At 36.5% G+C, this 13,285-nt stretch overlaps 1 protein-coding gene across 1 annotated transcript in view; it reads left to right on the top strand.

Annotated features, from left to right (window-relative positions):
• The first annotated feature begins 4,565 nt into the window (after positions 1–4,565).
• Positions 4,566–13,285, top strand: part of LOC109045861 (ras-specific guanine nucleotide-releasing factor 1-like) — a 36,824-nt gene continuing 28,104 nt past the window's right edge. The window contains exon 1 of the mRNA XM_042775171.1: positions 4,566–5,215. Within this exon, the coding sequence (XP_042631105.1) occupies positions 4,940–5,215 (276 nt within the window). The 5' untranslated portion in view covers positions 4,566–4,939. The remainder of the gene's footprint in view (positions 5,216–13,285) is intronic.

Below are 13,285 nucleotides of genomic sequence, written 5' to 3'. Positions count from 1 at the left end.
AGGTATATAAATGATGCCTTAATATCAGCTTTTATTTTCATTTGTTTTGTTAATTTAATGTAACCAGGTAAGTTATCCATGTTAATGTTAATTCCACATTACATATCTTATTGAGGGACGAGTCTTTATGTATTCAAATAGCTGTCACAGTGGACTGTGAGGATTTATGAGTGTATTTCTGAGGGAGAGCAGATAACAACAAGGATAAAGTCATAAATGAATCTCATCAGTGAAGTAGCCAGCAGACTGACAGTGCCAGATTAAAGTCTGTGCCTTTTAAACAAATTGGGTGCTTAAAGGAGCATATTGCTTGTGTGCTAGAACATGTTTTATTGTTCAGCCACATTAACGCTGAGACAAAGCGGAGCGTCACATGACAGCACGTCACAGGACCTGACGAGCCCAGATAATTGGTTCCCCAATTGATTGCCAATGAAAACGACAAGCTGTTTAATTCAGTGAGCCATTAGTGGGGGTGGATGGTAAGGATGACTTGGACCAGGGTCCATCAGAGCGTCTGTACTCTCCTGAATTTGATCAAGTGCATTGACCTTTACCTTCTTCCTCCAACAGCGAGAAAATTCCTGTTAATTACAATTAGAAACTTTATGATTGTAATTAAATTACCCCCATTAACTCTGGTTGAATCTGCATGATAATCTTAACCTAATATTTCAGATCTTTATTTAGAATGGAGAATAAATCATTCTACTCAAGGATTGGATATATTACTGCCAATATTTCCAAATCTATGAATTTGTACTTTGAGTGTATGTGTAAGAATGTTTATGCAGTTCTTTTCATGCAATAACTGTTTATAGTGACAATTAAGGACCAAAAAAAGGAAAAAAAAAGACTATTGACCAAGACCTGCATAAATTTTCCAAAATTTCATGTTTTGTGTAACAGAGAAAAAAATAACAAGGGTAAGTAAATAATTACAGTTTTTTGGCAGATCTATTAAAGTCACAATGTCACACAAGTAGAAACATTTTTTTGTCCATGTAGAGTCATATTTTTGTAGGGCAAAACCCAAAAATGAATCAAAATTTTAGCACTTCCATTTCCATTGTGCCAAAATCAGTAGGTTTTCTGAATTTATTATTTTTTTTTTTTAATGCCTAAAATAAGGTCTGTTGTTAACACTCAAGCTCAAGATAGTTTCATGTTGTTGGAGTTGTTGGAAGTTAAGCGATGGTGACATTGTGACCTTGGTGAACTTCATTTATAGCCTACATTTTTTTTTTTTCTTTGCTTCTGACAATTATATTTGTGCTTTAAAATTCATAAAAGTTGTGTTCATTTCTGAAGATTATCATTCTGAATCAAACGTATACGTATCATATATGGTTGTGGGTCAGTGGTCACAGAGCTTATTTTCTGGGTTTTTATTGAGGGAGCCAGGGTGATGAAAACTTCCGGGTTGGCCTGCAAAAATATGTCATCCGTGGAGCACTTTATTGTGACGAGTGAAATAGTTTAACGAAAAAGAAAAAAAATTAGCACTGAGACTTGGTTCTATTCATCAATTGTTGATTGGATAATGGAGGCAAATTTTAAGAAAGGATCAGGTTTAAGCAGATGAAATGACTGGACTAATAGAGTTATAAATTGTTCATAATAACATCAATAAGATGCATTTAGAAAATAGATTGGGTGAGACTTCAGACACCATACACCCTCTTTCCAAAACACCAAACCTGAAAGTGTACAAAAGTGATTCTCTCACCTGTTTCAGTGATCTGTCAGGCAGAGCCATAGTATGCGTGGTATTCAATGTAATCGCTGATATCACCTTTAATATATAAGGAAGTCAGGAGTCATATCTCTACAGGAAAGGAGTGAATGGAGGCATTACGAGCATGTCCTTGGTAATTTTTTTTCTGCTTATGGTGAATCACAGGCATGGTGTCAGCAATCACAGGAGATAAAGAAGAGGAAATGATAGAGATGTTCAAGGAGCTGCTACGTTTGAGCACAAATGGCTGATTACAACCGTCATCTATTGTGAGGTTTGAGTGTGGACACTAAGTGCTGGTTTAAGCCCTTACATAAACTGTTTAATACAAAATTAGTATTTTACAAGAATCTTCAGAGACAAATGTTTTTCTTGGAAATCTTCGTAGGGAGCACTGAAAGTGCAACAACCCTGAGAGATGCAAAACAAGCTTTTCTGCAGGGCGGCAGGAGGTGTACCATTCATAGCTAATGCTTCTTTGATTAACTGAGCAAATGCAAAGCCCTGCATGATTTACTGCCGATTGACCACTAATGATCATTCACACAATTGATTACAGATAAATGCATTGGTCGGACAAGCCATGAAATTATTTAGAGCTAAGAAACAATAAAACAATAAAACCTCTGAATGTGTAATAAGAATGTTTAGTGAGCTTAAATGATAATGTCAATGGCAATAATGCTTTTGAAAGCAGTTTCAATTGATTTTGTTGAAGCGTAAGCCTTCCTTCTGAAAAATATGCTTGATTAGAGGAGCATTTTGATAATCATGAGGCATTTTTCAATATAGTTAAGTTAAACAAATTTGCATATATTAACATAACCAGCGCTGACCTACCTCAGCCCATAGCATCAAAGGCAGCTCTGATGCTGTGTTGCTTCTCTGTAAAATGCAGCATCAGTGCAGCCTTAAAAGGATAGTTCACAAAATTGAAAATTCTGCCATCATTTACTCACACTCAAGTTATTCCAAACCTGTATGAGATTCTTTCTTCTGTTGAGCCCAAAAGACGGCATTTTGGAATGTTGGTAACCAAACAGTTGACTGTAGCCATTGACTTCCATTGCATGGGTGAGTAAATGATGACAGAATTTTATTTTTTGGGGTGAACTGTCCATTTAAACATACTGTACGTAGATAATTATTTATTTTTTATTTTTTATTTATTTATAATTTTAGATTTTCATTCATTCCCTGTATCTACTGTATATTCATAGTTTCAACTGGTGTTTGCTTCTGATTAGTCAATACAGCGGTAGTAATAGGCTAGTTATGATGTGAAACACCTGTTATCAATAAATTAAGTAGAATAGTAACTTTTTTTCTATTCAAAGGATGCCACGTTTTGCATATTTAAATTATGTTTTAATGCAAAATCTGGTCTTAATTTTTTTTTAATGTGTAGGGGTTTTATATATATATATATATATATATATATATATATATATATATATATATATATATGCTCACTGGCCACTTTATTAGGTACACCTGTTCAATTACTTGGTAACACAAATTGCTAATCAGCCAATCACATGGCAGCAACTCAATGCTTTTAGGCATCTAGATGTGGTGAAGACGACTTGCTGAAGTATTTCAAAAACTGCTGATCTACTGGGATTTTTACACACAACCATCTCTAGGGTTTACAGAGAATCGTCTGAAAAAGAGAAAATATCCAGTGAGCAGCAGTTGTGTGGACGAAAATGCGTTGCTGATGTCAGAGGTCAAAGGAGAATGGGCAGACTGGTTAGAGATGATAGAAAGGCAACAGTAACTCAAATAACTACTCGTTACAATCAAGGTATGCAGAATACCATCTCTGAACGCACAACACGTCGAACCCTGAAGCAGATGGGCTACAGAAGCAGACCACACCGGGTGCCGCTCCTCAGACTGGTTTCTTGAACATGACAATGAGCTCACTTTCCTCAAATGGCCTCCACAGTCACCAGATCTCAATCCAATAGAGCAGCTTTGGGATGTGGTGGAACAGGAGATTCGCATCATGGATATGCAGCCGACAAATCTGCAGCAACTGCGTGATGCTATCATGTCAATATGGACCAAAATCTCTGAGGAATGTTTCCAACACCTTGTTGAATCTACGCCATGAAGAATTATATATATGGTGAGCGTGATTTCACAAAGTACAACATGTTCCTGGATCAACATCCTTGTTGATCCTGGAACAACATTCCAATCAACCAATCAAAATTGAGATATAACTTTTCAGGAAATATCTGTTTTAGGCTTACAATCAGGGTTAGGTGCTTCTACACCCTTTTTAATCATTTCCCACTGATTTTAGGAATATATTATGGGTAGGGTTAAGTTTAGGGGTAGGGATTGGGTTAAGTCTATATTTTTGGACAATAATGTTGATCCAGGATCATCACAAGATGTTGATCCAGGAACATGTCTTACTTGGCAAAATCACGGCGACCGTCTTATGGCTAACTAGTTTTTCTGCTGTGCCTAATAAAGACCATAACAAAATTCTCACAATTTAGCACAGCCTCTCCTAACATTACTTTTCGTAGCATTATTTCTGCCATTACGATTCTTGCTATTTTAAATAGGCTATATCATGCCGCCTCTGTGTAGCACTGAACGTTTGTGGTATACAGTATGTGCAACTTTATGCATTACGTTTAGTGCAAACATGGCATGCAGTAGGCTATAACTGGTAACATTAAATGCAATACAGCTTCAAGAGGGTTTTTCTGTGCAACAGATCTCAAAAGAACTCAAGTGACTGTAAAAGTACGTTTGTCTCTCTGTCCGAGGTTCTGAAGCCTGATCACGTGACGCCACTGCCTCGTTCAGCAATGAGCGCGCGCACTGGTTTATAGAGAATTTCACGTGAGAACGCTACAAACCATCACTCGCATACAGTGTAGCCTAATTCTTCCCGCTCACTGCGCCACAGAAGAGGTAACGGGTGGCATTTCTGCATCTTTTTACAAAGCTTGCACGCATTCGACAAAATTACGATGGTAGACTTTGGCATTCTTCGTTTTTCTCTGCGCTTCGTCCCTACTTCATGCCAAAGCGGTGATTGCAGTGGATGGGCAGAACGTGCCAGGCTTCGTTTCTAATCCAGAAAAGTGCCCGTCTGCTCGGGGATCTCGCGCTAAGAAGATGTAAGGACCAAAACAAGCCTTTCCCCCCCAAACCAGCATCTTCTTCACAAAAATGCAGAAGGGAATTCGACTTAATGATGGTCATGTCACCTACCTGGGTCTTTTGGCAAAGAAAGATGGCACGAGGCGAGGCAGCTTAAGCAAAAAGAGCTCCGACAACACAAAATGGCACACCAAGTGGTTTGCTCTGTTGCAAAATATGCTTTTTTATTTTGAGAGCGAGTCCAGCTCGCGACCCTCGGGATTATACCTGTTGGAGGGATGCGTGTGTGACAGGTCGCCCTCTCCCAAACCTTCACTGTCAGCCAAGGAGTGCTTAGAAAAACAGGTATGAAACAAACGGAATGTCAACTTTGCTTCATACTTCTGTAATACTAATACAGTGCGTTATAATAGAGTTACTTTAGGGGTAAGGCAACTCAAAATGGTCATTCTGTTTCCAGCCAGCAGCGACTGGGGGGTTGTTTTATGCGTAAAGATGATGAGCATGCGATCGAGATGACCAACAATTTTACCACCAGGCAGCATCTGCTGCTTTGCTTAGTGCTTGGGGATATTTCCACCTCATATTTCGTTTGTTTAATAGGGCTTATCTGTCATGTCTGATTTTTTTCTTGGACATTAGCATATTTTCTGTGAGATGGCATTATGCACACTGACAGATAGATTGCTTGTGGTTACTTAAATAATTACAAATATTAGCTATGTGTTTATGTCCTTTGTCATTAAAAGTCTAGTTCATCCAAACAGCCAAAATTCTGTCTTTATGTACTCACCCTCATGTTGTTTCAAACCTGTATAACTTACTTGGAACTCAAAAAGAAAGACAGCTTCAGTCACCGTTCACTTTCATTGTATGAAACAAGATTCAATGAAAGCCAATGGTGACTGATGCTGTGAGTCCCTAACATTATGCCTAGCATCTCCCTTTGTAAATCAGAATATATAACAACATAAAGGAGAGGGAATGACAGAATTATTTTAGTATTTTATGCTGGGAACTTGTTTGGCAATATCATAGCGGTAGTTAAATTCAGTGTCTTTCATCGTTTGATATCCGTTCAGCTTTCCAGGAAAAAGGTTGTTATTTATCAGCGTTTCTCCTCAAGAGACATGTAAGTTTCAAGTGTTCCGCTCTCTGCTTCACACAAGAGAGAAAATGACGCTAGAGAAGCACTTTATAAACCTCAGAGTCGCCATCATGCGGAAAACTGGCGTAGAATCGCAGTCTGTTTGACGTATTGATTTAATTCCCGCGCTGATATTAATAGCATCCTACCTTGGCAACTGCATCTTCACAACGTGTTTAATAACAAATCGTCCCCAAAATTGAACTTAATGTTCACAAGACATTGTTTGGGCGTCTGAAAACGTGTTGTGCCGCATTTAATGATCTTTATTCGTGTTATTGTGATCCAATAGAGATGCTGCTGATTAGGCTAAACCTTGTGACTCCTTCAAATATGTCATATTATTTTTTCCCCCACATATTTCAAAGTAGTTTGTGTATTTTTTGTCACCGAAACATAGTTAGGCTATAACAGTGTGGTCTGTGCCAACCTTGTTTGAGTTCAGAGATTATGTAGCCTATTATTATTATTATTTACAGGAAAATATATTTTTGCTCCTATAAAAAAAGTGTAGATGACTTAAATTAAAGGTGCACTCAGTTTGTTTTTTAGCCTACTTCAAATGTGTTCGAGATAAAGAAACGAATGTCTGACAAATATGATTAAAATGTTATCCACCTTATTACTCAATGTGGAAGTAAGCCGTTTTCTGCGAATGTGCGAGACTTCTGTTTTATTAGCCAATTAAAGCAAATAGGCTAACCAGAAGAATAGCAAGGTGCAGTAAATGGTAAAACTGTTAACACTACAAAACAGTGTTCATAATTAAGATAATACATTAAAATAACATGGAAAGAAACACTAGTTTGCAATTTCATGCAGCAAAATTAGCTGTTTTGTACAGCTAAAAATAGCTGTAAACGGATGATACCTAGAAGCCAGATCCATAAAATTTAAAAATGGCCGAGCCAATAAATAAGGTGGATTTGTCACCACTAACATGAGAAAAGTTGCTTTATTCTACATGGATCGGGTGGTCTTTTAATGGAGGCCACCATGTTGAGATCACATGACTAAAAGTGTCATGCATACAAAAGTGCCCGCCCACTTTTTTTGCAGAATTTGGTTAAGGAAGTATTTGTCTCATAAGAATTTTGTTTAAAGTCTTTATTAAAAGCCTTAAACCTGACTAGACAGCTACAAGGTGAATCACAAAAACAGTAGCAAAAGTCTGATAAAAAGTGTGAAGGAAGTGCTATCCCATGAAGCATTGCAAGTGATTTAAATAAAAAACAATAGATAAATATAAAACCACTGATTTAAAGATGTTGTTTTTGCAGAATCATGGGTAATGTAGTTATAATTTATGTGGACTAATGGCTCAACAACCCTGTAGTTCACAGTCGATCTGTCTTCAAAGGTTTATAAGTTATCATTAAATCAGTTCCCCAATAAAGAAAATGAATGTGTTTTTTTGTTTTTTTTACTAAAGGAACACAACCGTTGAACTCTACTGGACCTGTTTACTAATAATAACAATAATAGTACTGTATTAATAATAATAATTTTTGTGTTTTTATAAACTAAAAGTTCATATTGATAAGAATGTCCGTGATCCACCGGACAGTCCAAAAAGAATCAGTACAAGTGGAAAAAATAAATGTTGAAGTGCTGAAGTGATGACCCACAGCTCCACAGAGCGAGGACAAATGGCAGGACATCAAGTGGTGACCATGGCTAGCATACCACCAAATGTCTCTCTAAGACAGCCACACTGCATTATACAGGGAAAGAGCTTGTGACATACTGTGCACCAGCACGAACCCCCAAATACGCACAACATTTGTTGGGATGGAGTCCAAGAATGTGGACTTTGTAGATGAGTGCATGAAATAAATGAGTACTGACAAGAATAATAATTATAATAAACTTTATTTTATAAAGCACCTTTAAAAGCAGCTTCTCAAAGCGCTGAACACAATATAATCAATACAATAAAAAAATACAAAATCAACAAGCAAATGCAGGTTTAAAAAAAATATCTCTTGAGTTGAACTTTAAAAACATCATAATTCTGAACTTCCCTAAGTTCAAGAAGCAGAGAATTCCAAAGGACAGGAGCATAGAAAGAGAAAGCCTTATCACCCATAGATCTTAGATGTGTTTGAGGAACAACCAATAAGTTTGACTGAGAGGAATGCAATCTACGACTAGGAGTGTATGGAAAAATTCTATAAGGTGGTATAGTGCCAGACCATGTAGGCTAATGCTTTAAAAGTAAGCATCATAATTTTGAAATCCACTCTTAACCTGACCGAGAGCCAGTGCAAAGTTTGTAACACTGGAGTAAAATGACTGCCAATCCTAGTCCCAGTTAAAATCCTGGCGGCTGAATTTTGTACATATTGCAACTTACTAGTGTAGATTTAGAAACTCTGGCTAAAAGAGCATTACAATAGTCTAACCGTGAGATGACAAAGGAATTTATCAGCATTTCCGTGACTGAAAAATTTAACATAGGGCGCAATCTTGCAATATTTCTGAGGTGAATAATAAGCAACATCAAGGTGCTCATGAGGTATTGAAAGTATATTAATCTGCGTTTCGTAGGCAAACAAATGACATTGAAGGCCGAGTGATCTCAAAAGGTGGCCTAAATGTGACAAATAAATGTTAAAAAGTAAAGGACCTAAAACCGACCCCTGAGGGACACCAGTTGAGACAGAGCTAATCTCGGACCTATAACCATCCATAGAAACAAACTGGGAGCAGTCAAAAAAAATAAAATAGTTAAACAGTTAAAATAAGACTTCAACCACCTTAAGGCAGTCCCAGACACACCAAAAACTCTTTCAAGATGAGTAAGTTATAGACTGTGATCCACAGTATCAAACGTGGCTCTTAGATCAAGAAGAATAAGAATAGATGTTGCACTAGAGTCAGAAGCCATCAACAAATAATTGGTGACTTTGACCAAGGCCGTCTCAGTACTGTGAAATTTAAAACCCGACTGAAAAGGTTCAAAAAGATTATTAACTGTGAGATGATTACACAAATGAGAGGCAACAATATGCTCAAGTAATTTTGCAAAAAATGGGAGATTTGAAATAGGACGAAAGTTATTGAAGTAGTCCAGTGCAAGAAGGAGGAAAAACAGTGTTAACCTATAGGTGTCAGTATAAAATCCAGTAAAATGTAAACAAAAACTTACTGAATGCACCTTTAATATTCAGCAACCTGATATGACAGCCACTTAATCACTGCAACCATATGGGTATCTGAAGCGTACAGTAATTAGGACAGTTTATCAGGTGATCCTGAAACAAAACCTCTGAAAAGCTGCATCAGTTCTTCTTTGTTTTACAATCAAGACTTTTGACTACTAGCCAATGATAGAAACTGACATAGCTGAAGATGTTTTACCTTGGTTAAACTTGTGTCTTCAGCCTGCAGTGCTTATCTCTGTGTGTAAGGACCACAATTCAACAAGAGTCTAAGACCTTCCTGTGAACAGCTGTCCTGTGAACCTGTGCTGACAAAACAGGATGCGGCATGGAGTTTGATGCTATGCATATCTGTCATCTAAAGAACAGAGCGTAGTTAGAGCAACGGTACCTAACAATCAACGACTCAGTGTTTGACAGACATGCACACTTCACCCTTTATATTAGGCATGCACACAGTAACTTCATTCAGTGTAACTCATTTGCATAAATAATTTTACACTGACAAGCTTTGTGTTTTCACCGAAAAGGAAATAATGTATACTGCTAATACTTGCCTTGAGCAGAGCAGCCCATACACTTTAGATGTTTTCATCAGTTTTACATACACTTATTTACATATTTAATGGAGAGGATAGCAAGTCACATATGATGCATTACTATTGCTCACAATTCATGCATCTTGAGTAAGCACACTTCTTTTACTCATTTGATTTCAATGATTTTCATTTACTTTATAATTTAAAAAAATGTCAGTGTCTTAAAGGGGAAGGGTTATCCAAAAATAAAGACTTTCATCTTTTCCTAGATTTGTTTAAATTCTATATTCTAAATCCATGTTATTGATCTTATTGTGAATGATTATTTAAAAGAAACAAGTCCTGCCCTACATTTCTTTCCTTTTTCAAAAATCTTTTTCACTCAGCTGTATGCCATAATACAGAAGAAAATATTCCTATACATTGCCAAAAACACGCAATGATCATTTGAACAAGGGGCTGCTTTTTAGTCTTTTGAACTGATCTGAAAGAGAAATGCCTCAAATAAGAAATGCCTTACTTTTATTTTTTAGTTTATAGTACTTTGTATAGTCTAAAAAAGAGCTGTGCTTTTTTATTTCAAGGGAAAAAAAAGTTTTTAGACCTAATGAGGTTCTTGTAACCTTTTATGATCTTAATGTAGTGTTTGTTCCATGTTCATATTTAGCATTATACAGTCCTTCTCTTTCTCCAGGTGTGCCAACTCACAGAAACAGGAGCAAAAAGTGGGACGCTCTATTTAATCTAGAGTTTGGTGCTACACTGGTGTGCAGGTGTATATTTACTTTCTTTTTTAGGAAAAATAAAATCAGCCCAATTCACTGTGGGATGCACAGATTATAATTTGCAGGCCGGTCCCCACATCCATTTTAATTTCTAATCAAATTTAGTTGTTGTCTTTTTAACAAAGCAACAATGTTTTTTTTTTGTATTTGGATTGTGGTGTTCCTAGATGCTATTTTCTAATCTAAAAAAACACTTACTCAGCACAAAGATGCTTTTGGGCAATCTGCATCCTGGCGTATTCAACACAAATGTGTGTTTTATTGAAAACCATCCTGCTACCTTTCCTTTCATTGTCATTGTATTTACATACCAATCACTCTGCTCTATCATTCATTTATTGGCCCTTCTTTAATATATCTGAATTTTAGCCCATGGTTCCTATGGCAACTCCTATTTGCATGAGAAAAAGAGTGGTTGGAGGGATGGTGTGTGTGTGTGTTGTGGGAGCATGTAGCAGTGCGTTTCGCCTCCTTCATTAATGCTAACGCTGTTTGGGATAAATTTGTTCTGTTCAGTACCTCTGAGGGGTCAGGGCCCATTTATAGCAAAACACTCATCTCTCTTTTGGGAACAGCTGCATTTTTGCAGCTCAACAGAATGAGCATCTGCATGTAGACTTACTGATGCTTGCTATTTTGGTCTCCTTGCACATTGCACTTGCATTAGTGCTCAAGACTGACATAATAAATTCTGTCCTTTACAGAGGCGTGGGAACATGAAAAACAATGCAAAAAATAGAGCATACATCTTGCTAAGGGTGTGCATTATGGATTTGACTTGTAACAGTCATCGTGGTAAACTTTTATACCTTTACAGGCCATTTCCTTTCCCCAAACCTATTGTTCACTTCATTTATCAAAGGCTGACATGACAGGTAACAGGTTGCAATTGTTCTCCATATTGTGATTTTAAAGCACTGTATTGATCACACATAGAAAAACTGATGTTTAGTCTGTGTGTGTGTGTGTGTGTGTGTGTGTGTGTGTGTGTGTGTGTGTGTGTGTGTGTGTGTGTGTGTGTGTGTGTGTGTGTGTGTGTGTGTGTGTGTGTGTGTGTGTGTGTGTGAGAGTGAGTGAGTGAGTGAGTGCATGTGTATATACTCAAAAAACATATATGAGTCAATATACGTGACTCAGCTGTAAGTTGAAAGAATGAAGGTGGCTTTGGTTTAGCATCTTGACCTTGCTCATGGAAAGGAAAAGGTAAAAGAAACAAGATATTTCAACCATGAGATATATATATATTCAACCATGATATATATATATATATATATATATATATATATGTATATATTCAGTGTTGGGGAGTAACTAGTTACATGTAATGGCGTTACGTAATTTAATTACAAAATAAATGTAACTGTAATCAGTTACATTTACTAAGAAAAAATGAGTAATTAAATTACAGTTACTTATGAAAATGTTAACGATTACAAAGGAGATTACAATTGAATATTTACACACATCCACATACAGATTTAATTGATTTCTTTCCCAAACTGCACTGACTATTCTGAGACATACGGCCCTATAATTTCCGCATAGCAGAAAACAGTCTGGTTTGTAGAATCCAGTCATAAAAAGTGAATTCCTATAACCTAATGCGGATGGAATATGCCACATTTTGGACGAATAAATCAAAAGTAGGTCAGTACACTTGAATCAAAACGCGATATGAACTAGTGTCTGTGAATATTAAGCCCCAAAAAGACAATATATGAATCCTGCACATTCTGCATGTCTGTGGAAATCAGGCGCGGGAGCTATTGCAGACAACAACACAACCCTTACAAAAATGTTGATTTTACTATAAATCCAAAGACGATGGTTACTATTGTTAAACCATGGTAACCGCAAATAAAAATTAATTTACAAATCAATTTATTTAAAAAATAAATACAAATGGTAATTCAATTGCCAAAAAAAAAAAAAAAAAACATGGTTCCTGTACTTTTACTATAGCCTAATAAAAGCATGGTTAATTTTTGTAAGGGAAAAACATGACTCATGTTCAGTATTAGGATTTTTCTATAAAGATATTGTAGTGATGTACTAATTTTGACATGTAGAAAGTATAGTTTTGTTAAATCTTGAGTATTAAAGTCATGACAGAGATGGATATCAGGGCAAAATAAAGAGAATGAAAAGAAAAATGTAAGTGAAGGTGCAGTTCAAGAGATAACTTTTAATTATTTTGCATGTCCCCAACCTAAAGATTTAAACCTTTTTTTGTGTCAGGTCCATACAAAATATAGTGCTGTCCATGTTTCAGAATTTGTTTGTATGAGTTTGAGATTTCGCGGTCTGAAATTTATTCCCAGTCCGCCCCTCATGGAAATTAATGGCACAAACATGCGGTTTCATTTACTACACGTAGGCCTAATGAAACTTGCAGTGTTTTCAACCTCTGCCGCCTCAATATATGAGTACATGAACACATAAATCTAAAACTGCTCTGAGTCACTTCATGAGCATTTTACTTAAACACTTTTTAGGATTTACTTTAAAAAGGCATATATCCTCCACATATCCTCTCTGGTACATTGTATCACTGTTATAAGTGCCCCAGCAATGGCATTTTACAGTATGTCAGTTAAAGAGAACTTCTAGATTTAATATGTTTGACACTTTTTAATTGGTCATTTTGTGTTTCAAGAATAAGGTCCAAAGTTAAGAATACGCTAGACGTTACTTAGGCCTAAATTTAAAATGTTTTTCTCTATTTAACCACATTAAAATAGTGAAAGAGAACTTCCCTTTTTGATCACGTCTCAGGTAGA

The sequence above is a fragment of the Cyprinus carpio genome, chromosome A18 (genome assembly GCF_018340385.1).
Source record: "Cyprinus carpio isolate SPL01 chromosome A18, ASM1834038v1, whole genome shotgun sequence".
Lineage (NCBI taxonomy): Eukaryota > Metazoa > Chordata > Actinopteri > Cypriniformes > Cyprinidae > Cyprinus > Cyprinus carpio.
Note: the sequence above shows the minus strand (reverse complement) of the source record. Positions and strands in the feature narration are given on the sequence as shown.